Raw genomic sequence first — 25723 nt, 5'->3', positions numbered from 1 at the left:
ACGGACGGACGGACGGAAGGACGGACGGAAGGCGGGACGGACGGAAGGACGAACGGACGGAAGGACGGACGGACGGACGGAAGGACGGACGGAAGGACGGACGGAAGGACGGACGGACGGACGGACGGAAGGACAGACGGACGGAAGGACAGACGGACGGAAGGACAGACGGACGGAAGGACAGACGGACGGAAGGACAGACGGACGGAAGGACAGACGGACGGAAGGACAGACGGACGGAAGCACAGACGGACGGACGGAAGGACAGACGGACGAACGGAAGGACAGACGGACGGACGGACGGAAGGGTAGGGCTAAATCGACTATCAAGACGATCAAAAATATATTGACTTTGTTGGGTTTCAGATCAATATATCGATGTGTTACCAACGGAATGACGAAATTAGTTTACCACCCATACTATGGCGGAGGGTATCAAAATGCCAAAGTACTGGCATGGCACACCACAATTTAACCGCAAAATAATTAAAGATTTATTAGCCAAGGAGTAAGAATTATTGAGGGGTCATTACGAAGCCATGCATTAGCAATAACGCACACATGAACACACACGAGGAAACAGATACATGAGGAGGTTAATGGCAAAGTGACCTTAACACACAAAAACGACAGTAGGTATATTTGAGCCTCTAGAGGGCGCAATTCTTATCCGATTTGCCAAGTATGATCTGAATTGGTCCAATCTCTGATATAACTGCCATATAAACCGATACCTCGATAACACACCCTAGAGGGCGCAGTTCTTGTATGACTTGGGTAAAATTTTGCACAACAACTTCTTCGATTACCTCAAACATATGTGCTTGATATGGATCAGTTCATAACCTGATATAGCTTCCTTGTTAATCGGTCTCACGATTGTCATTCTTGAGCCTTTAGGAGCCTATAGACGCAATTCTTGTCCACTTTGGCTAAAATGTTACAAAATATTATATACCGTGGTCTCCAACATCCAAGCCACGTGTGGCCCAAATCGGTGCAGAACCTAAAATACCTTTGAGCCTCTAGAGGGCGCATTTTTATCCGATTTGGCAGAAATTTTGCACGATTACATCCACTATGACCTCAAATAAACGAGCCATGTATGACCGTAATTGGTCTAAAGTCTAATATGACTCCTAAATAAACCGATCTCTCGATTGCACTTGGGCCTCTAGAGGGCGCAGTTTAAGAATGATTTTGTTCAAATTTTGCACAATGACTTTTGCCATTACCTACAACATACGTGCTTCATATGGTTTAGTTCATAACCTGATATAGCTCCCATGCAAAGCGATTTCCAGATTTTACTTCTTGAGCGCCTAGAAGACGCAATTCTTATCCAATTTGGCTAAAATTTTACAAAATGGAATATTCCGAATAAAGCCCAAATAGGTCCATAACCAAATATAGCTCCAATAGTTTGTGGTTTCGTCGAAGGCGGAGGTAAGTTCAGCCGTCAACAGTGTTAGCTTAAGGACCAACAAACCTTAAAGAGACTTCATTGGTTTAATTCTACGTTACAATTTACGTGTGTTATGTATGTCCATGGCAATGTGGCGAGGAGTGAGTTGAGTATCTTCTTCGGCTCTTGCTCACAGGCGCTCAATTGTAGAAGCGCTTCATGGGGGATGGGTGAGTTTATACGGGAGTTAAAGCGGGCTCAGCTAGTGTAGTCCCGACGGCGAGGCACTTGGAATTTCAGGGCCCGCTTGTTAGTGCTTTTGGTTGGTGCGGATACCTACGGCAGGCGAGTTATGATTGATCGAGAACTATCGGTGGACGTTGGTGGAAGGCGTCAGTCGTCGATGCGGGCAAAGAATAGTGTTTGGGATAGATAGCGGGCGCATTGTTGTGGGGCACTCCTTGTATAAATTGAGCGCTGGACTGGCTGATCTAGGGATCGTTGTCTTCGTTTTCTGGTTCGGTGGTAGGGAATGGCAGTTGCCTTCCTATGTATGTGGGGACATAATTTTCGTATTTAGAATTTCAAATATCGCAACCACAAAGTCTACGGGATGCAAAGATTTCTAGCAGGGGAAGGGTGTAATAGAGGAGGATGCGATGGAGTCGTGTATGCGAGCTAGACGTAGATGCGAATGGGTCGCGGGGGCTAACAAGTCGCGGAAGCAAGCTAGGCGCTTATGTGACCGTATCGTTGATGCGAGCTAGGCACGGTTGAGAATGAGTCGCGGATGCGAGCTAGGTTAGCTTAGGTCAGGTTGAAAAGAGGGTACAAGTATTAATCCGCCCCATGCCACTATGGACATACACCTAAGTCAGTAATCAGGTAAAACAGTAACTTCGAAAAACAGTAAAATTTAAGTTAGGAACTCCGTGCTACTTCAAAATCCTTACTTGTTTTCCATGCCACGCCCCCAAATTGGTTCATGTCTGGTATTGTGTCCCCACCTAAGTACCGATGTCTGTTAGCCGCGAAAATCAGACAATGACATAGGAAATGCTTCAGCGTCTCATCATCTTCCCCGCATGCCCGACACATGCTATCACTTGCCGCACCGATTTTACATAAGTGAGCTTGCAGTCCCATGTGTTCCGTTATGACACCGAGAGCTATACTGACCTCTTTCATTCAGTTATAGCCTCGCCTTCTAACGATCTGGATCACCCATAGGATTTTCGCCGTCCCACCGACCGTTTAGCTGTTCCACAGGGTTGAATGGGCATTGATCGCCCACGCCCTTAACTCGGACTGTACCGACCCGAAAGGCTTCGGGTTGCAAATTTGCCCATGATCACTCCATTAAGGAACAGAGGCAAACTTCTCACATATCAATGAGTGCAGTCCGATTCAAGTTTAAGCTCAATTATAAGGGACCTCCTTTTAATAGCCGAGTCCGAACGGCTCGCAGCAGTGCGACACCTCTTTTGAGGAGAAGTTTGTACATGGCATAGCACCTCACGAATGTCGCCAGCATAAGGAGGGGATAACCACCGCTGGAAATTTTATGATGGTCTTGCCAAGATTTGAACCCAGGCGTTCAGCGTCATTGGCGGACATGCTTACCTCTGCGGTTGTGGAAATTATGCTAAATATGGCTCACATACCTTTTCGATAAGAAGAGTCTCACTACCTTGGAACAAAACTCATGCCATGTCTTAATATACGGTTTCTTCACACTGAACCAATTTAATAAGTTTTTGGATGAACCTCGCATTCATTTTGCTCGGATATGTTCACTGAGCTGTTTCCGAAGATGGTCCTCGGTAAAACCTTCGATGGTCGCCCTTATTTACGGGTCAGCTATGATCAAGGAGTTGCTCGCGTTTGATTTAGTAGATCCACCTGAGTTATCCTGGGCCAAGAGTTTAATTCGGTTCGGTTTTGGCACCATTGTCATCGTTGGAACCCGACGTTCCCTCGGTGGCGGCAGGTTCGTTATTTCCGCAGTACGATTCGCATCGGGTCCCTGCTCGGGCGCCATTTGAATTCTTATCCATAATGCTTTATTTACCAATAGGGAGATATCGGGCAAAGAACTTGACCAACACGATTCATGGTGGAGGGTATAAAAGATTCGGCCCGCACGAACATAGCACGCTTTCACTTGCCTTCATTTCATTTGAGCTTTGAGATAACTCACTTTGCGATTAGTCCCCACCAATTCACTTACATTCAAACCACACACTAACGGGGCATCCCCAGAAATGCACAACAAATGCCACAAAAATCAAAATGTGAAACCTTAAGCCCACACACAAGTACACACATACACACACACCTATGTCGTTATATGGACAATGGTCGGTAATTATCTCTAATTGTATTCATAATGTCTCCCATTACAGGTGGGCGGCAAGGCGGCCATATATGATCATCACATCATGATAAATGCTGATAAAATAACTGAAACAGATGCCGATTCCATTCCCACGGGCAATTTCACATCGGTCGAGGGCACACTTTACGATTTGCGAAAAATGGTTAATTTGGGTGAACGCCTTAAAGCTCTATTACCCATCAATGGTTATGATGATAACTATTGTGCGGATAAGAACAATGATGGAGAGCGTGTGAATGTTATAGCCAAGTAAGTGGAAGATGAAGAATTTTGAAACTACTACTGAATATAACATAACATAACATAACATAACATAACATAACATAACATAACATAACATAACATAACATAACATAACATAACATAACATAACATAACATAACATAACATAACATAACATAACATAACATAACATAACATAACATAACATAACATAACATAACATAACATAACATAACATAACATAACATAACATAACATAACATAACATAACATAACATAACATAACATAACATAACATAACATAACATAACATAACATAACATAACATAACATAACATAACATAACATAACATAACATAACATAACATAACATAACATAACATAACATAACATAACATAACATAACATAACATAACATAACATAACATAACATAACATAACATAACATAACATAACATAACATAACATAACATAACATAACATAACATAACATAACATAACATAACATAACATAACATAACATAACATAACATAACATAACATAACATAACATAACATAACATAACATAACATAACATAACATAACATAACATAACATAACATAACATAACATAACATAACATAACATAACATAACATAACATAACATAACATAACATAACATAACATAACATAACATAACATAACATAACATAACATAACATAACATAACATAACATAACATAACATAACATAACATAACATAACATAACATAACATAACATAACATAACATAACATAACATAACATAACATAACATAACATAACATAACATAACATAACATAACATAACATAACATAACATAACATAACATAACATAACATAACATAACATAACATAACATAACATAACATAACATAACATAACATAACATAACATAACATAACATAACATAACATAACATAGCGGAGTTCCTAAAAGACCCATCCTGGCCAGACTTCACGCAATCTCATTTTGCCACTGTTTTGTTGTTTGTTGCCAATTCATTTCATTAAAAACTTTTTCCTCCTCGTATGTTCTTGAAATTTTTACATTTGCATTTATTGATTTAAAACAATCAATTTATAAGAATCTGTTTCCATCGATTCTTGTTTCCTTCTATTTAATTAGTAGTTATATTTTTATTAACATTCATTGTTTTCATTTAATTTCAACTTTTCCACACCAACACACACCTACACACAGAGTTTCGCATCCTTCTTCGGGGCGTTGGCTTGAAATTGCCTCCAATCAACCGGGTGTGCAACTTTACACATCCAATTCCATGCCGGATACGGAAAAAGGAGAGGTAAGTCAGCGTTTCCATGGTGAAAACTGAAATAACTGCAAATATTTCTGGATTCATATCATCAAAAATGTAAACGTAAATGCTGGATAGTGAATGGTGAAGCCAATACACAGACATTTAGCCTGGCATTCAATGTAAAAGTTGATCGGAGTTTTTTTGATTTTTTTTTTTAATCCCCAGTAGAAGCTCAACAAAACCCTTGAAATTTAAAAGGCAAAGTTTTTATTCGTATGCGCAAGTGTTCGACATGAAAAAAAAAAATGAAAAATACTCCCGTCAGAATACAACAAAACCTTACTCTCGCATATGCGGGAAACTCCAATCAAATGAAATTAATTAAAAAAATCCATACTCTGCAATAGCATTTTTGTGCAAAAAAGAGCATACACGAGAAACTTGTTTTGTAAAAGGGGAGGGGGTATAGATGAAGGAAAAACCGCTCAAACCCCTCTGATATTAGTAAGCAAATAAGCAAGTTTATTTTGTGTATTCAAAGTGGACATGTAGATGGCAAATGGAGGCATTGTGAAATACGGACTATATCTCGCCAGGTGGAATTATACGAAGGATATTTTTATGCCCTACACCACTACGGTGGTATAGGGCTTCACTGTGATTCGAAATCGAAAAATTCTCAAAAATCATTCTGTATTTGTGAAATGGATACAAATTATCCAAATTTTTTATGAAAAATTGTTATTGCCAAGGATCCAGGAAGGAACTCATAGTCGGTGATATTTGGCAATATTTGGCACACTGAAGCGGCGATTGGTATACTCTCTGAAGCCAGCCCAATCGGCCTCCTTCTGATGGGTAAACATCCGGCGCTCAGAGGCTATGAAGTCGGGTTGTCGTTCGATGGTGAGAGTTATGGGGAGGTGGTCTGACCCCAAAGAGATGACGGCTTGCCAGGATACGTCACTCAGGAGATCAGGGGATGCAATGGAATTCCTAGTGGGGGCATCCTCATTCACCGTGCAAAACGTGGAGCTTTCAATCTGCTCTGCCAAAGCTATGCCACGCTGGTCGGTACCTAGGGGAGAATGCATTAAAGTCCCATAGAACCAGACGCTTATGGCCAGATAGTAACCCACTTATGTCGGGGTTGTAAGCTTGGCCATTAATCGGGACACAGCTACCAACCGGCGGTATGTACACGTTGTATAGCTCTATCTCGGCGGTACCGCACCTCACTGCTATCCCCATGGACTCCATATAGGGGTCCCTAGTGCCAGGCGAGATGGGTCTATATTGCACGGAATGGTGTATCACGAAGGCCAATCCCCCACCTCCATTCCTTGAGCGATCCTTACGTAGCACATTGTATCCGTGACAACTGTGCAAGCTACAAGTGTTGGTCAACTTTGTCTCCTGGATCGCTGCGCCCAATATATCTCTCCGACTCATGAAATCCACAATCTCATCGATCTTGCCACGGAGCCCGTTGCAGTTTCGTTGGGCTGGGATGCTGCCGTTGTGTATATTGCCGTACGGGAGAGGTCGGGGGGACACATAGTCCGACGACGAGGACGCAGAAGGCGACGAGGACGCAGAAGGCGACGAGGACGCAGAAGGCGACGAGGACGCAGAAGGCGACGAGGACGCAGAAGGCGACGAGGACGCAGAAGGCGACGAGGACGCAGAAGGCGACGAGGACGCAGAAGGCGACGAGGACGCAGAAGGCGACGAGGACGCAGAAGGCGACGAGGACGCAGAAGGCGACGAGGACGCAGAAGGCGACGAGGACGCAGAAGGCGACGAGGACGCAGAAGGCGACGAGGACGCAGAAGGCGACGAGGACGCAGAAGGCGACGAGGACGCAGAAGGCGACGAGGACGCAGAAGGCGACGAGGACGCAGAAGGCGACGAGGACGCAGAAGGCGACGAGGACGCAGAAGGCGACGAGGACGCAGAAGGCGACGAGGACGCAGAAGGCGACGAGGACGCAGAAGGCGACGAGGACGCAGAAGGCGACGAGGACGCAGAAGGCGACGAGGACGCAGAAGGCGACGAGGACGCAGAAGGCGACGAGGACGCAGAAGGCGACGAGGACGCAGAAGGCGACGAGGACGCAGAAGGCGACGAGGACGCAGAAGGCGACGAGGACGCAGAAGGCGACGAGGACGCAGAAGGCGACGAGGACGCAGAAGGCGACGAGGACGCAGAAGGCGACGAGGACGCAGAAGGCGACGAGGACGCAGAAGGCGACGAGGACGCAGAAGGCGACGAGGACGCAGAAGGCGACGACGACGCTTGTGACCCACTGATGGCTATACTATACTCCCGTAGTGAAGTGAGGCCTGAGCAAGATCGGAAATGTAGTCACTCCATGCAACGGTTACACTTCACCGACACCGACCGATGATGGAGATGGTTCTGGCAAACCGAACAGAGCCAGGGTCCAGGGTTCTTTTCAATCCCGGCACGGACCAGAAGCGTGCGGAGAAGGCACTCCGGGATGCGCCTCTTCCATGACGAAAAAAGACGAACACGTACACTGAGGCGGCAGCACTTGCCGTTGAGGGTTCCATCGGTTCAATTGGGTGCGTACAACCGGCTGCCATGGGAAGGGTTCCTGAAAATTTCACAAAATTCGTAGTCTTCGATAAAAAAAAGGGTTCGGACCATGGCCTTACCACAACTTCCAACAGCATGCATGTGGAAAAAGATCTTCAATATGAATTTTACCACCTAAAAATCTCTGTTACACAAGAATTGCCATTACCCAACATACGGCCAGTTTAATATTGGCTCCACTCCCAGAGAAAAGTTAGCAAAAATCTCTCCTCTTGTTTAAAGTTGGCATAAGTGTAATTTATTGACCAATGATGCCTGAATAAGTGTTAACTTTTTTTTTCTTTGGCTCCTATCGATTTTGATGCCCTTTTTCCATGTATTTTGGTTTGAACGCTTGTTTCATACCTTTTTGATGTTAAGGGGGATGGCTTAATTAAAAACTTTGAGACTGGCTAAGCGTTCTCTTTACCACTGGCTACTGCTGCTACTTCCACTGCAAAGTCTCCTTGACGCATTACAACTGTGGGGGGGAGGCGGGGTCAGTTGTTTTTCTGCACGATTACTTTGAGAAACATCCATAAATGTTTTTATGCATGCTTTAAAAAGTTTTTTTTTGAAAAAAAAATTTTTTTCACATTGTGCTGCTGTTTGTTGTTGTTTTTGTTATTGACTGCGTTTTTAGAGCCATTTCAACAGATCCACAGCTTCAGTTTCGACTGCCAATAATGAAGTGAAGCACTGCAATGCCTCGCCATCATAAAAACGTTGAAAGCTCCTTTTGGTTCTTTGGCAGCAGCTATTAGGGATTATGTTCATGGCATTAGTGTTGAACAACAAAAAAAAAAAAAAACAACATGAAACGTGAAACCAAGAGGCATTTTAACACTTTATGGTTAATTAATATTTGTTTATTTAAGTAATTATGAAAAAGCGTGTGCTGCACTGCAAATGAAATCCAATAAGTGGAAATAATCTGATTAAAATTAATTTTAAAACCATTTATAGAAGACTAATCAATGTGGTGTGTGTTGTGCTTGTGCTTGTGTTTGTAGTAAAAGTTAGCCTGGCGGCTATAGCAAATTTTGTTTAAGGATTCCACATAAATAGCAAAAGGCAAATCAGCACAACAACATTGGCTGTGGCATTGCTCAAGGCCAAACATTTAATTAATTTGTAAATTATACAAGAAACTCTTAAATTCAACAGAAAGAAGGCAAAATTAATGAGAGAAATGTTCAATGAAATATGAGAACTCAACGGAAATGTTGAAAATTTCAACTATTATAGTTTTTTTTGACCGCCACCATAAGATTCTGTCAGCGCTGGTGTGGATGACTACTACAAAAAAAAAAAAACTGGCGAGGAACCTCAACAATGATGAAATTTGAAACAGTCTGCTATGCAGAGGATAAAATAATATTTCTAAAGAAAAGGGTTCGAAATATTCTATTTAAGGACACCGTTAAGCTTGGTAATGGCATTTACCACTCAATGGAGAGGTAGTGCGGCATAAGTATAATACAATAGGTTCGAAGGAGATTGTTGAGTCACTCTATGAGACCTCGCCAACTAAAAAGCCGAAGACAGTTTAGAGCATCAGACCTCTAGGCCAAAGAAAAAAATGTAAGACACCACTCACTGCAAAGGAACTTAAGATGATGCACAGTGGCATGATATCGAAAAATACCTACCAATAAATCTGCGGTTTGGGAACGGTTATATAAAACCCTTTGAAATTTTGATCTGTGGATCAGTGGAGTCAACGAGATGATGACTGATGTGGTTCGAGGGTCCAGGGGGAACCTCAGGCTCGGGACATGGAAATTAGATTACCCCCCCCCCCCCAAACCCAAATCTGCTCTAAACAAATATATTCGAAGTTCATGTCAATATGGGACCCAATGAGTGGCGCTTTTTCTCCTGAAGACACGTCAAATGGCTTATTTGACCCATTATGACAAAATGGGACTCAAAGTGAGTTATTTTGAGCTTCCCGTCATCCGACTTGAATATCGTTCAGATCGGGTTATATTTAGTTATAGCTGTCATATAGACCGATATGTCTATTAAGGGTCTAATTATTACCCGATTTTACTGAAATGTGAATCAGTGATATGTTTCAAGCCTCCCGCCATCTGACCCTGATATTGTAAAGATCGGACGATATTTTATTATAGCTGTCATGTGGACCGATATACCGATTTAGGGTCTGAAGCCCATAAATTTAGTTAATTGAGACACTTATTACTGTGCTGCCGTAGTTATTGGGTTATTTCATCATTAAGATTATGTTATCGGTAGCCTAGAGGATGCGTAAAAGACTATTAAACATGAGATCATGAGTTTTTATCCTCTGCGGCACTAAAACTATTAAATTTGTTTTTAAGGGTAATGGTAGAGAGTGACAGAGAAAAAAAGGAGCTGCAACCGAACAAAGAAAATAAAAACACCACCACCCGAAGCAAAGCATATGTGGTAGCTGGTTTGATGTTATTTGTCATGCTTTTGTTGCTGTTGTTATAGGTTGGCTTTAAAAGAGTGCCTTTCAACAACAAAATTTGTACTTTCGGTCGCTCAGATTCAAAATAAATTGTTGTAGGAAAATTAACAAATTTCGTCGTCGTTTTTTTTCGAACAAAATTGTTGTTTTTCAAAAAGTTTTTATCTCTGTACAAGGAATATATATTCTTAATAGTTGTTACATTCTCGATATGGCCATGTCCGTTCGTCCGTCTGTGGAAATCTTGAGAGCGGCCCAACAAATACAAATATCCGCTTGAAGTTTTGCACAGATACGATTACAAAGTTCATTGGAGATTGCAAATAGACCACATCGCTTCAGATTTGGATATAGCGCTCATATAAATCGATCACCGGTTTTAACATCTTGAGCCTCTAGAGTGCTTAAAATTTCATCCGATTTGGTTAAAATTTGGATCAAAGACTTGCGCAATGACTTCCAACATTCATGGCAAGTATGATCTAAATCTAAAATTAACTGATATAGATCCCATATTAACCGAAATCCTGATTTGACTTTTGAGCCCCTTTAAATCTTACAATCCATGATCTAAATCTAATATACACTAATATAGATCTCATATAAACCGATCCCCCGATTTTAGTTTTTGAGCACGTATAAGTCTCAATTTACATCCAATTTGGCTAATATTTTGCATAATTACTTCTGTTGAGACTTCCATCATTCATGCTAAGTATGATTCGAATTGGTCTATAAACTGATGTAGCCCCATAAAAACAGATCCACGTATTTGACTTCTTGAGACCATAGAAGACTTAATCGATACCCGATCTTATTATTACAAATTAATTTAAATTCAAGTAAATAAGGGTAAATTTTTAGAGGTATCCATCGTGGTGGGTAACCAAAGATTTGGCCTGGCCGCACTAAGCACGTTTTTATACCCTCCACCATAGGATGGGGGGAATACTTATTTCATCATTCCGTTTGTAACACCTCGAAATATGCGTCTAAGACCCCATAAAGTATATATATTCTTGATCGTCATGACATTTTAAGTCGATCTAGCCATGACCGTCCGTCTGTCCGTCGAAAGCACGCTAACTTTCGAAGCAGTAAAGCTACACGCTTGAAATTGTGCACAAACTTATCTTACTAGTGTAGGTCGGTTAGAATTGTAAATGGGCCAAATCGGTTCATGTTTTGATCTAGCTGCCATATAAACCGATCTTAGGTCGTGACATCTTTCGCATCTAGAGGTCGCAATTCTTATCCGATTTAGCTGAAAATTTGCACATGATGTTTTGGCATCACTTCCACTGTGTTAAGTATAGTTCATATCAGTTCATAACCTGATATAGCTGTCATATAAACCGATCTTGGGTCTTGACTTCTTGAGCATTTAGAAATCGCAATTCCCATCCAATTTGGCTGAAATTTCGCATATAACGTTGAGGAAGGATTTTCAACAACTGTGCTTAGTGTGGCCTAAATCAGTCTATAACCTAATATAGCCTCCATATAAACCGATCTCCCGATTAGACTTCTTGAGCTTCTATAGATCGCAATTATTTTCCAATTTAGTTGAAATTTAGCATACATCGTTTTAGCATGACTTTCAATAACTGTGCCAAGTATGGTCTAAATCGGTTGATAACCTCATATAGCTGCCATATAAACCGATCCCCCAATTTGACACTCTGAACCACTGGAGGGTGCAACTTTTACTCGATTTGCCTGAAATTTTGGAGGTGGTATTTTTCTATGACTACTAACAGCCATAACAGGTATGGCCCATATCGGTCAATAACTTGATGTAGCTCATATTTATTGAAGAAGTTATTCAAAGAACTTGACAAATGCGATGCATGGTGGCGGGTATATAAGATACGGCCCGCCCGAACTTAGCACGCTTTTACTTATTACTTGTTAATTTTCGATTAGGGGACAGCCTTGTGGCCTTGTGAATGTGACGATGTTGAAATCTGACGCTGCTTACAATCATGTTTTTACCGCAGCGAAGTTTTTCCATTATCGATTTTTCTCCGAGGGCTATCTTTTCCATTATTCTCCCCTTCCTTTGTGGCTTATAATCGGTTAATTTAAATGTTAACATTCATTTATAAGAATACTCATATATAATTAAATTTTCAAAAATATAAATTCTTAAGGTTTCCACACAATATAATAATTTCAATGAAAATTTTGAATTTCAGTTATGGCTTCTATTGCCAGCATGAATCAAGAAATACGAAAACCAGTAAGAGCGTGCTAAGTTCGGCCGGGCCGAATCTTATATACCCTCCATCATGGATCGCATTTGTCGAGTTCCTTCTCGGTATCCCTTTTTAGACAAACAAAGGATAAAAGAAAAGAATTGTGCCAATTGAATTGAATGTTGGAGGCCACAGTAGAAGTCTATGTGTGAAATTTCAGCCAAATGGAATAAGAATTTTGTCTTTTAGGGGCTCAAGAAGTAAAATAGAGAGATCGGTTTATATGGGAGCTGTATCAGGCTAAAGACCGATTCAGACCACATTTGATACGTATGTTGGAGGTCGTGGGAGGAGCCGTTGTACACATTTTCAGCCAAATCGGTTAATAATTACGGCCTCTTGAGGCTCAAGAAGTCAAGATACCCGATCGGTTTTTATGGCAACTGTATAAGGTTATGAAGCGATTTAAAACATATTTTGCACACTTATTGGAAGTCGTAATAAAACACCTTGTGCAAAATTTCAGACAAATCGGATGTGAATTGTGCCCTCTAGTGGCTCAAGAAGTCAAGACCCCATATCGGTTTATATAGCAGCTATATCAGGTTATGGACCGATTTCAATTATACTCAGCACAGTTGTTGGCAGTCGTAATAAAACACCTTGTGCAAAATTTCAGACAAATCGGATGAGAATTGTGCCCTCTAGTGGCTCAAGAAGTCAAGACCCGAGATCGGTTTATATGGCAGCTATATCAGGTTATGAACCGATGTCAACCACACTCTGCACACTTGTTGGAAGTCATGACAAAACACCTCATGCAAAATTTCAGCGAAATCGGATAAAAATTGTGCCCTCTAGTGGCTCAAGAAGTCAAGACCCGATATCGGTTTATATGGCAGCTACATCAGCTTATAAACCGATTACAACCATACTCAGCACAGTTGTTAGAAGCCATAACAAAACACCTCATGCAAAATTTCAGACAAATCGGAAGAGAATTATGCCCTCTAGAGGCTGAAGAAGTCAAGACGCGAGATCGGTTTATATGGCAGCTATATCCAAATCTGAACCGTTCTGAGCCATATTGACGGAGGATGTCGAAGGGCATAACACAACTCACTGTCCCAAATTTCAGCAAAATCGGAAAATAAATGTGGCTTTTATGGGTCAAGAACCTAAATCGGAGGATCGGTCTATATGGCAGCTATATCCAAATTTGAAACGATCTGAGCCATATTGACGGAAGATGTCGAAGGGCCTTAGACAACTCACTGTCCCAAATTTCAGCAAAATCGGGCAATAAATGTAGTTTTTATTTGCCTATGAACCTAAATCGGAGGATCGGTCTATATGGCAGCTATATCCAAATCTGAACCGATCTAGGCTAAAATGACGAGGAATGTCGAAGGGCCAAACACAACCCATTGTCCCAAATTTCAGCAAAATCGGGTAATAAATCTGGCTTTTATGGGCCTATGAACCTAAATCGGAGGATCGGTCTATATGGCAGCTATATCCAAATCTAAACCGATCTGGGCCAAATTGACGGAGGATGTCGAAGGGCCTAACACAACTCACTGTCCCGAATTTCAGCATAATCGGATAATAAATGTGACTTTTATGGGCCTAAGACCCTAAATCGGAGGATCGGTCTATATGGCAGCTATATCCGAATCTGGACCGATCTGGGCCAAATTGACGGAGGATGTCGAAGGGCTTAACACAACTCACTGTCCTAAATTTCAGCAAAATCGGATAATAAATGTGGCTTTTATGAGCCTAAAACCCTAAATCGGAGGATCGGTCTATATGGCAGCTATATCCAAATCTGGACCGATCTGGGCCAAATTGACGGAGGATGTCGAAGGGCTTAACACAACTCACTGTCCTAAATTTCAGCAAAATCGGATAATAAATGTGGCTTTTATTGGCCTAAGACCCTAAATCGGCGGATCGATCTATATGGGGGCTATATCAAGATATAGTCCCATATAGCCCATCTTCGAACTTAACCTGCTTATGGACAAAAAAAGAATCTGTGCAAAGGTGCAGCGCAATACCTCTATTTTTGAAGACTGTAGCGTGATTTCAACAGACAGACGGCCGGACATGTCTAGATCGTCTTAGATTTTTACGCTGATCAAGAATATATATACTTTATAGGGTCGGAAATGGATATTTCGATGTGTTGCAAACGGAATGACAAAATGAATATACCCCCATCCGTCGGTGGTGGGTATAAAAATTGCCAGACAATCATAATTCTCTCGAAGTGCTTTGTCCAATACAATAAATTCTCAGAAAAAAATTAAATACTTAAATTCGCATATTTCACATTGAAAATCTATTGAAAAAAGCTCTTTTCAAAAAATGGTAATAATGGCTTCCTCATTTCAAAAAAAAAATCCCGACGACAGAAGAAACCATAAAAACCTACGCTTTAATGTCTTTTAAAATTGCCAACTTTATGATTCATGGATCCCTTGGGAATACCATTAACCGCAACATTTTGACATTTTGGCACTTTCATATTTAATGTGATTTAATAGTGACTGCTGTTAGACAGGATGAGAGGAGGCACCAAACAACCCATTCGCACAAATAAGCAATCGCGCAGGTCTGACTACACAGAGAAAAACATGTATGATTTGTATAGGAACTCTGAAATAAGACTTAAGATGGAATATTTTTGGGTCAGTATGCGATGAATTTGGAGAGAGTTTAAAATTTTAAGCAATAAATTTAAGAAGCTAGATTATATAGCCAAATCAATGGCGATATTTATTAGACATCTATTATGTTTACAGATTTATTTTCTTTGGTGACTCCCAATGAAATATGATGTAGAATATTTCTTATTTTGACATTATGCTCCTTATTCCAAGTTTTTTGGAAAATTTTGGTTCATTTCCAAAACGAAAAGTGTGAACAAATAATTTTTATACCAGATACCTATACCTACGATCTAAACTTCTTTAAAATTATTTTTTTTTTTCATATCATTCATTTTGAGACTAAAAGGGTCATTTTATGTAGAATATGTCTTCCTTAAACAATATTCATCAACAACTACTTTTCTGTACCAACTCGAGAATCTTTGTAAATTTTGCGAGTGAAATATTTTAGAGAATAAATATTTTTACAGTGTAGCTACCCACTCACACACTCACACCATGCAAATCACAATTATGAACTTGAAACCTCTAAACCATACTAATTCTTTCCCTTTTAACATCTCATTACAGACTCCTTTGCATGGCAAAAATGGTGCTCTCTACTCGAAACTAGGCGCCTTCTGTCTAGAGACACAAAAGTATCCCGATGCTGTCAATCATGTAAGTTTCCAATAACACCTAGTGTGCAAATCCCAGCATAGATGAAAACCAACAATGGCCGGCCGGCCGGCCAAACGAACGAATAAACGACCGCAGCCTCAACAACATCTTTTGCCTCCTCAGCCATAGAGTCATCTATCTATTCTCATGTCCGGATGTTGTTGCAAGCACCATGGATGGACAGTTTGAAGGAACTGAACAAAGAAAATAGTAAACAGAGCTTCAACATGGTACCATCTTTAGCATGGTGAAGAGCATTTAGCCAAATGAGTATCTTAACTCCAACATCAAGCTGTAAAATGGCCAAGAAAAAGCCTTCCAAAAGAATCCTTAGTAGGAAGCAATACAAAACGAGGCAGGTTATGAGGCAATGGTCAAAACTTGCTAGACCGAAATTTTGAAAGGCTTACAAGATTTTTATGTTGTTTACATAAAATTTCTAGTGGTTACCAGCAACAAGAAAAGGCGAGCTAAGTTAGGCCGGACCAAAACTTGAGTACCCACCACCATGGATTCTGCAAAGAATGTACCTTTATTAACTGAGTTTGTATTTGAATTATTTTCATCTCAAGAAGTCATATAGGGATATCGGTGCTTAGGGGGCCTACATCATCATATTGGCCGATTCGGATAAAACTTGGTACTGATGTTGAAAGTCATAAAATAGGATTTTAGGCCAAACTTCAGCTAACTCAGGTGAAAATTTAGGCTTCTAAGGGCCAATGATGTTAAATTCGGTGATTGGTGGCTATATCTGTTTATAGACCGATTCGAATCAAAGTCATAAAATTGGATTTTAGTCCAAACATCATCCAAATCAGGTGAAAAATTAGGCTTTTAAGGGCCAATAAAGTTTAATTAGGTGATTGGTTTATATGGGGCTATATCTGTTTATAGACCGACCATACATGGCATTGATATTTAAAGACCTACAGCCAGACTTTTTTCCAAGTTTCACCCAAATCGGATAAAAATTTAGGCTTCTAAGGGTTGAGGAATTAAAATCCAGGGATCGGTTTTTAGGGGGGCTATATCCAAATCGTAACCGATATGTCCTCCAAAATTTTTATCCAAATCGAGTAATAATTGGGCCCTTTAGAGGCTCATAAAGACAATTTGGGAGATCGGTTTTTATGACAGCTATATTAGGTTATGAACCAATTTAGACCATATTTGACATAGTTATTGGAAGACATACCAGAATGACATGCCCAAAATTTCAGCCAAATCGGATAAGAATAAGGCCCTCTAGAAACTCAAGAAGTCTAATTGGGAGGTCGGTTTATATGGCAGCTGTATCAGGTTATGGACTGATTTAGAGCATACTTGGCAGTGTTGTTGGAAGTCATATGAAAACGCCATGCGCAAAATATCAGTCCCATTGGATAAGAGTTGCCCCCTATAGAGTATCAAGACTTCAAATCGGTAGATCAGACTATATGGCAGCTATTGGGTTGCCCAAAAAGTAATTGCGGATTTTTCATATAATCGGCGTTGACAAATTTTTTCACAACTTGTGACTCTGTAATTGCATTCTTTCTTCTGTCAGTTATCAGCTGTTACTTCTAGCTTGCTTTAGAAAAAAAGTGTAAAAAATGTATATTTGATTAAAGTTCAGTCTAAGTTTTATTAAAAATGCATTTACTTTCTTTTAAAAAAATCCGCAATTACTTTTTAGGCAACCCAATATATCAGGTTATAGACTGATTTAGACCATAACTGGTACAGTTGTCGGAAGTCAGCCAAATTACATAAGCATTGTGCCCTCTAGAAGCTCAAGAAGTCTGATTAGGAGATTGGTTTCAAAATCAAAAAAACAAGAAAAAAGGGGTTAAGTTCGACCGGGCCGAAGTATGGATACCCACCACCTCGGGTATATATGTAAACCACCTTTCATCAAAATCCTGTGAAAATTGCATACCTTATGTCTCATAGCAGTTATATCGAAATATGATCCAATTTGGACCAAATACTAATAAGATAAGTCATTGTTCAATTGTGTATAACAAACTATTGGTCATTTTAGTAGCTATATCTAAAAATAAACCGATCTGAACCATATACAACATGGATGTCGAAAACCCTAACATAAGTCATTGTGTCAAATTTCGCGCCTTTTGTGGGCCCAAAACAATAAATCGAGAGATCGGTCTATATGGCAGCTATATCCAAATCAGGACCGATCTGAGTGGAATTGAAGAAGGGCGTCGAAGGGTCTAACGCATCTCACTGTCCTAAATTGCGGCGACATCGGACAAAAAATGCACCTTTTATGGGCCCAAAACCTTAAACCGAGAGATCGGTCTATATGGCAGCTATATCCAAATCTGGACCGATCTGTGCAATAATGCAGAAGTATGTCAAGGGGCTTAACTTAACTCACTGACCCAAATTTGGGCGATATCGGACAATAAATGCGCCTTTTATGGGCCCAAGAGCCTAAATAGGAGGATTGGTCTATATGGCAGCTATATCCAAATCTGAACCGATCTGGGCCAAATTGTCGAATTATCTCGAATGGCCTAACACAACTCACTGTCCCAAATTTCAGCAAAATCGGATACTAAATGTGGCTTTCATGAGCGTAAGACCCTAAATCGGAGGATCGGTCTATATTGCAGCTTTATCCAAATATGGACCGATCTGAACCAAATTGACGAAGGATGTCGAAGGGCCTAACACAACTCACTGTCCCAAGTTTTAGCAAAATCCGATAATAAATGCGGCTTTAAAAGGCCTAAGACCCTAAATCGGAGGATAGGTATATATGGCAGCTATATCCAAATATGGACCGATCTGAACCAAATTGACGAAGAATGTCGAAGGGCCTAACACAACTCACTGTCCCAAATTTCAGCAAAATCCTATAATAAATGTGGCATTAATAAGCCTAAGACCCTAAATCGGCGGATCGGTCCATATGGCAGCTATATCCAAATCTGGACCGATCTGGGCCAAATTGAAGAAGAATGTCAAGGGGCCTAGCGCAACTCACTGACCCAAATTTCAGCAAAACCGGATAATAAATGTGGCTTTTATGGGCCTAAAACCCAAAATCGGTGGATCGGTCTATATGGCAGCTATATCCAAATCTGAACCGATCTGGGCCAAATTTAAGAAGGATGTCGTAGGGCCTAACACAACTCACTGACCCAAATTACAGTAAAATCGGATAATAAATGTGGCTTTTATGGGCATAAGACCCTAAATCGGCGGATCAGTCTATATGGGGCCTATATCAAGATATAGTCCGACATAGCCCATCTTCGAACTTAACCTGCTTATGGACAAAAACTGAATCTGTACAAAGTTTCAACTCAATATCTCTATTTTTGAAGACTGTAGCGTGATTTCAACAGACAGACGGACGGACATGGCTATATCGTCTTAGATGTTTACGCTGATCAAGAATATATATACTTTATAAGGTCGAGAATGGATATTTCGATGTGTTGCAAAAGGGAATGACAAAATGAATATACCCCATCCTTCGGTGGTGGGTATAAAAATAAGGGGCTTCCCTTTTATAACCGAGTCTGCATGACGTGCCGAAGTTTTTACTCTGCGCTACGGTGGCCACTCATATATATCCTTTGTCCGATATGGCCTTTTGAGGTTCCACAAGCCACTATCTTCGTCAGATCTTTACGTCATTTGACGTTAAATTCGGTTCAGATTTAGATATATCACCCAAATATGTCCTGTCCTTCGTCAGATATGGCCTCTTTAGACTGTAGAAGCCACAATTTTTGTCCGATCCTTACAAAATAATAAGTGTGCGAAATTTCGTAAAAATTTTCTATATATATATATAGCTCCCATATATATCTTTCGACCGATATGAGCTTTTAAGACTGTAGAAGCCACAATGTTGATGCCATCTTAACATAATTTTGCCCAAGGTGTTTTATATGATGTCCCAGTATGTCAGCAACATTTCGTCAAAAAAGGGAACGACTAGATAAACATACCTCCCACCCTATGGTGGTGGCTATAAAAAGTTTTTCCGGCCAATTGAGAGTAAATCTTATTGTCATTCGAAGCAATCTTATCCCATGTCTTTGTTATTAAATCTCTCCCTTTTTGTTTGCTTTTGAACAACCAAATCCCTTTGCAAAATATTTACTAATATGCGTATTGTAAACGAATTTCTTGCGAAATAAATTATCCATGATTTAACATCCACCTTATCGTACCGCACCCTAGGCAACAAGTTCGACGGGCATGCAACTTCATTGAAACTGTTTGACTTGGTTGCCTAAATTGTTTGTGTTTACAGACCGACAGTGATGTCTGGTATATTCCGTTCTGTTCTTTTTAAACCGAAATTTCTGTTTACTAGGCATACGCCCCACATATCGCACCACCCCTCTTCCTATCAACATCAATGAGTGACTGACGCACTGACAAGTGGTGTGACGCATTAGACATACTCGTAAAGAAAGCATGGGCACCATTACCACACAATACCGCACTACTACCATCATAAGCTCATTTCCTTGCGTTTTCCATATTCCAAGTTTCATGGATACACTCCATGTGTATGTGGGTGGGTGGGTGTGTATGTGTGTGGGGTACTTTATGCACCTACGTATGTAGACATTGAGCTATAAGGTGTTAAAGTCTATTTTAGCTGTCAAATAGTGACTTATTGTCTGACAGGGCGTAAATCCTGTAATTGTTTGTTGATAAACTTAAGCTCTACGTTTGCAAAACAGCTCCACAAGACGAAGGCTTTTACTTGCCACCCTCCCAATGATGTCAAAAAGCTAAAGCAGCAGTAGCAGCAACAACAGTGAGAAAGGCAAAGGTCTAGCAGGCTGGCCAAAAACAGCACCGCCATCCAATGCTAATCATAGGGCTAAAGGAAACACCAGATCTGTATTCAGTTCCCATCATTCTTGTTTGGTGTTTGGATAACAATGCACAGTGGGGTGTTATATGGGAAATTTGACTCTAGAGACAATTTTTGTCTTCAGAGATTATGTCGTTAAGGAAAGTTTGATTATAAGAAAATTTTGTTCTTAAGGAAAATTTTGATTTAATTTTGTCCTTAGGGATACAAAGAGGTCTGTAGACTTTATAACAGAGCATAACGTAAAAGAGCTGGGGTTAATTAGGATGTGTATTACACATGGATCAACAATACAGTGGGATGACCAGGGCGACGAAATGAAACTCCAGGAAGCTATTCTGTAAACAGGTCGAGAGAGTTAACTATGCCGCCAAGATAAAAAAAGTTTATCTCAGAAACCCCTGTCGAAATTGAGACTTTGGTGGGCGGCATGAAAATAAGAGTAGAAACAATGAAAGACGTGTTGAGGCACATTTCCACAGGATACGACACCAGACACCGGAATTAGAGAACAATGAGGTTGATCGAAAGCTCATCATTAGGAACTTTCACGTAAAGGAATCCTTGAGGATAGAAACAACGAAAGACGTGTTGAGGCACATTTTACGACGAGACACCTGAATTAGATAACAATGAGGTTGATCGGAAGCTCATCTATAGGAACTTTCTATTGGGTTGCCCAAAAAGTAATTGCGGATTTTTCATATAGTCGGCGTTGACAAATTTTTTCACAGCTTGTGACTCTGTAATAGCATTCTTTCTTGTGTCAGTTATCAGCTGTTACTTTTAGCTTGCTTTAGAAAAAAAGTGTAAAAAAAGTATATTTGATTAAAGTTCATTCTAAGTTTTATTAAAAATGCATTTACTTTCTTTTAAAAAATCCGCAATTACTTTTTGGGCAACCTAGTAAAGGAATCCTGGATGAGCTTCCAACCGTTGAAGTCACTTGGGCCTGATGGAATATTTTCGGCATAACTACAGAAGGAGGCGGACTACCTGGTGGCACATCCGGCCACTAGATTCACAGAGTGCCAGGGACTAGCGTATACACCGAAAGCCTGACGGAATGCAAGGGTGGTGTTTTTACCTAAGTCCGGCAAGGCAAGCTTCACCAAAACTTATGTCCTTTCCACTCAAAACCATGGAGCAAATAGTGGATACCACATAGAGAGAAGGATATCCAGCGAGTTGTTCGGATACAAGCAGCAAATCTATGGCAAGGGAAGCTAGGTGGAGAAAGCCCTGTAAAAAGTTGTGTATAAGGGTAAGGGGACCTCCTGTTTTATGCCGAGTCCAAACGGCGTGTCACTGAAAAGTGACACCTCTTTGTTGAGATGTTGAACATGGCTGAAATACTCACGAATGTTGCAAGCATTTGGTGAGGGGATAACCACAGCTGAAAAATGTTTTAAGGTGTTCTCGCCGGCAAAATTTGAACCCGGGCGTTTGTGCACGATAGACGGACATGCTAACCTATGGACCACGGGAGTTACCACCGAAATAGTCTACTACGGATCCTGACTAAGCCTGACTGTTACTCAGACAATGTTATAATACTTCTAAATGGTAAAAATTCGAATCAGCTACGCAGAAGGACCAAAAGGTCATTGGAGATGGCAACCCAAAAGAAGACATAGCTCTGAGTGCTTACGAGGAAGACAACGGTGAGGCAATTTGAGGCATAACGTTCCTCAACAGAAACGAAATTTGGCAAGATAAAATGCTTGGGAGTGATTTTTGGTAAGAAATTGCACTGAAAGTGCCACATCCAGGGGCATACCGAGATCGCTTACAGATGTTGACCACTATGTAGAAGGGTCAAAGAATGGAAATGGGGCCTGAATAAAATAGTTCGAAAATAGTTCACTGACCCCATAAAGGCCTGATTAGACCAATACTAACGTAATCTTAATTGCTTGGTCGTCGTCGTAATCGTACTCACATTTGTATGTGGAGGTAGCAATCCTTGTCAAGCTCCATAGGTGAGCAAACTCGTTCCGGTCCATGGGACCGATCGCCAAGGTGAACATGGCCTTTGGTTATTAAAGGCGCCAATAACTCGCCTTGTCATATCGAGCATCATAAGCACTCAGTATTTAAGCATGAGACGGTTCCGCCCGGCCTCTCTCAGAGACTCTCCATTCGATACCGTTGATTGTCCGCGACTGCTACTTCATTTTTGGGACATACCACTATCCGCAACATGTGGACTCGCCTAGGAGTTTCCAGCTGATCGTGATGACGTTGAAAACCACACAAATCGGAGCCCAGAGTTCCAACCCGTGTACAATCCCATGGCAGCCGATTGTACGTACCGGATTGACCCGATGGAGTTCTTCATCGGCAAGGGCTGCCACCTCAGTGTGTAACACACTGCTACAACAACAACAACAGAACCGGAAGTTGTTTGGTGAACGACGATGGACACAAGGTGCAACATAAGGATGTAAAAACAGGTTTAGAGAACATGTTGTCTTGGCAAAGGCGTGTTGATGAGGACCACACCGACAAGGGCAGTGGAGACTTTCCGAATATCTAGGCCTATAGACATACTGATTAATTAAGAGGTAGCGACTCCGTCTATGAGGATTAAAGCGATGGGAGAATAGATAAAGGATAGGAGCAGATCATAACATTGCGGTATGCAAATTGCAAATTTTGTCCATGAACATTCCACTCAGGATCAGGGGCAAACTTCTCACCTATCAATGAGTGCAGTCCGATTCAAGTTTAAGCTCAATGATAAGGGGCCTCCTTTCCGAACGGCGTGCCGCAGTGCGACACCTTTTCGGAGAGAAGATTTACATGGCATATTACCTCACAAATGTTGCCAGCATTAGGAGGGGAATGCCACCGTTGAAAATGTTTTCTGATGGTCTCGCCAGAATTCGAACGCAGGCGTTCAGCGTCATAGGCGGACATGCTAACCTCTGCTCTACGGTGGCCTATTATACCTCCATTGCGGTATAATAGGGCTAATAATAGAATACCCAGATGGAAATGAATGAGCTTTAGGATCAGATGACACTTAAGGTCGAGTGCTAGCGGCACAGTCTTGAATTGGCGGAACTCTGGCATTGTCACCTGGAAGTTAAAGCAACACAGATGGAACAAAGCTAGAGGACAGTATGGGTCTACATTAAGGACTGAACATAATAGGGTCCTCCAGTCGAAGATACGTGAGGTGGTATGGTTTTACCGCAGGATCTCGAGTGAGAACAACTTTACTGCTAAATACTAAATTTCCATTGAACATTCCATTAAGGAGCAGGGGATACTTCTCTCATATCAATGGGTGCAGTCCGATTAAAGTTTAAGCTCAATGATAAGGGGGCTCCTTTTTTATGCAGAGTGCGAACGGCGTGTCGCATAGCGACACCACTTGGTAGAGAAGTTACAACATGGCAGGATACCTGACAAATGTCGCCAGCTTTAGTAAGAGGATAACCACCGCTGAAAGTTTTGTTGTTGTTCACGCTGGGATTTGAACCCTGGCGTCGGTGTCACAGGCAGACATGCTAACCTCTGCGCCACGGTGGCCTCAGAGAACAACAATACGGACATTAAATTGGCCATCAAACCTATAAAAACCAGGACGGTTAGGTCACGAACAGTCTTGGAGGGTAAGGAGGAGATTAACGCCTTTTATAAAAATGGAGGCCAGAGGACAACCATCAGTAAACTTGGTGAATACGTAGCTTTTTGGGGCGACGCAGTCCTAGTTAGGCGCGTGAATACAACAAGCCGATTTTCTGGCTTAGGTCTATAACCTTAGTGGCATGGGGCGGATTCAACCTGACCTAGCGAAAATTTTACGAGAATATTGTGGAAGCTTATTTTTTATGAGAAAATGTTAATAAAATCTGGTTTTTGCAGATTTTTTTTTTTTGGGAAAAATTTCATGAACAGTTAATTTTAAGGAAAATTTCGAGACAATTCACCTTTCAAACAAGTAAAAAGACATGAAGCTCGGCCGGGCCACTACCTAGTGTATATGTGTAAACCACATAATCCGCCCTAATCCGGTAAAAAATTCATTATTTATGCACCCAAAGTAGCAATATTCAAATATGGTCCAATTGGGACAAAATTCGGCACGGACATTGAGTGGTCTACTAAATACAAGTCACTGATCAATTTTGGTTAAATATTGGTCTATTTGGCAGCTATATCCAAATATGGACCAATCTGAACCATAAAGAACATAGATGTCGAACAGCTTAGCATAAGTCACTACGTAAAATTTCAGCGAAATCAGATAATAAATGCTCCCTTTATGGGGCGAGGACCTTGTTGTTGTAGCAGTGTGTTGTACACTGAGGGGCAGCCCCTGCTGATGAAGATCTCCTGGCTGGCATGACCAAGACCTTAAATCGAGAGATCGGTCTTTATGGCAGCTATATCCAAATATGGACCGATCTGAGCCAATTTGAAGTAGGATGTCGAGTGAAGTGGAACTGCCTATGAACTAAAACAAGAATCTGTGCAAAGTTTCAGCTTAATATATCTATCTTTGAAAGACTGTAGCGCGATTTCATCAGACAGACATGGCTACAAAGTCAAAATCAAGAACAAATACACTTTGAAGAGTCGGAAATGGATATTTCGATGTGTTGCAAAGGGAATGAAAAAATTAATATATCCCCATCCTTCGGTGGTGGGTATAAAAAGAAAGAAAATTTTATGTTCAGAGAAAATTTCATGTAAAATTTCACGATCATTTGTTTAAGAGAACATTTCGTAAAAAAATTGTCCTTAGAGAAAACTTTGCCAAAATTTGGCATCTAGAACAAAAATGTATGGATATTTCTTTTCTTGGGATATTTTCAATGAAATTTCGGCCTTAGAAAGCATTTCGAGAAAATTTTAACTTTAAAGCATCAAAGAAAATGTGGTGAAATTTTGTATTTACAGAATTTTTTTTTAAATGTTGTCTTTAGAGAAGTTTTGTAAAATTTTGTCT

The 25723-nt window shown here is 40.8% G+C and overlaps 1 protein-coding gene across 1 annotated transcript in view; it reads left to right on the top strand.

The window, feature by feature from the left end:
- Window positions 1-25723, top strand: part of LOC106087640 (galactose mutarotase) — a 78424-nt gene that overhangs the window by 47418 nt on the left and 5283 nt on the right. Inside the window, exons 4-6 of the mRNA XM_013252754.2 lie at window positions 3811-4052; window positions 5250-5352; window positions 15816-15905. Of these exons, the coding sequence (XP_013108208.2) occupies window positions 3811-4052; window positions 5250-5352; window positions 15816-15905 (435 nt within the window). The remainder of the gene's footprint in view (window positions 1-3810; window positions 4053-5249; window positions 5353-15815; window positions 15906-25723) is intronic.

The sequence above is a fragment of the Stomoxys calcitrans genome, chromosome 4 (assembly GCF_963082655.1).
Source record: "Stomoxys calcitrans chromosome 4, idStoCalc2.1, whole genome shotgun sequence".
NCBI classification, from domain to species: Eukaryota; Metazoa; Arthropoda; class Insecta; order Diptera; family Muscidae; genus Stomoxys; species Stomoxys calcitrans.
Note: the sequence above shows the minus strand (reverse complement) of the source record. Positions and strands in the feature narration are given on the sequence as shown.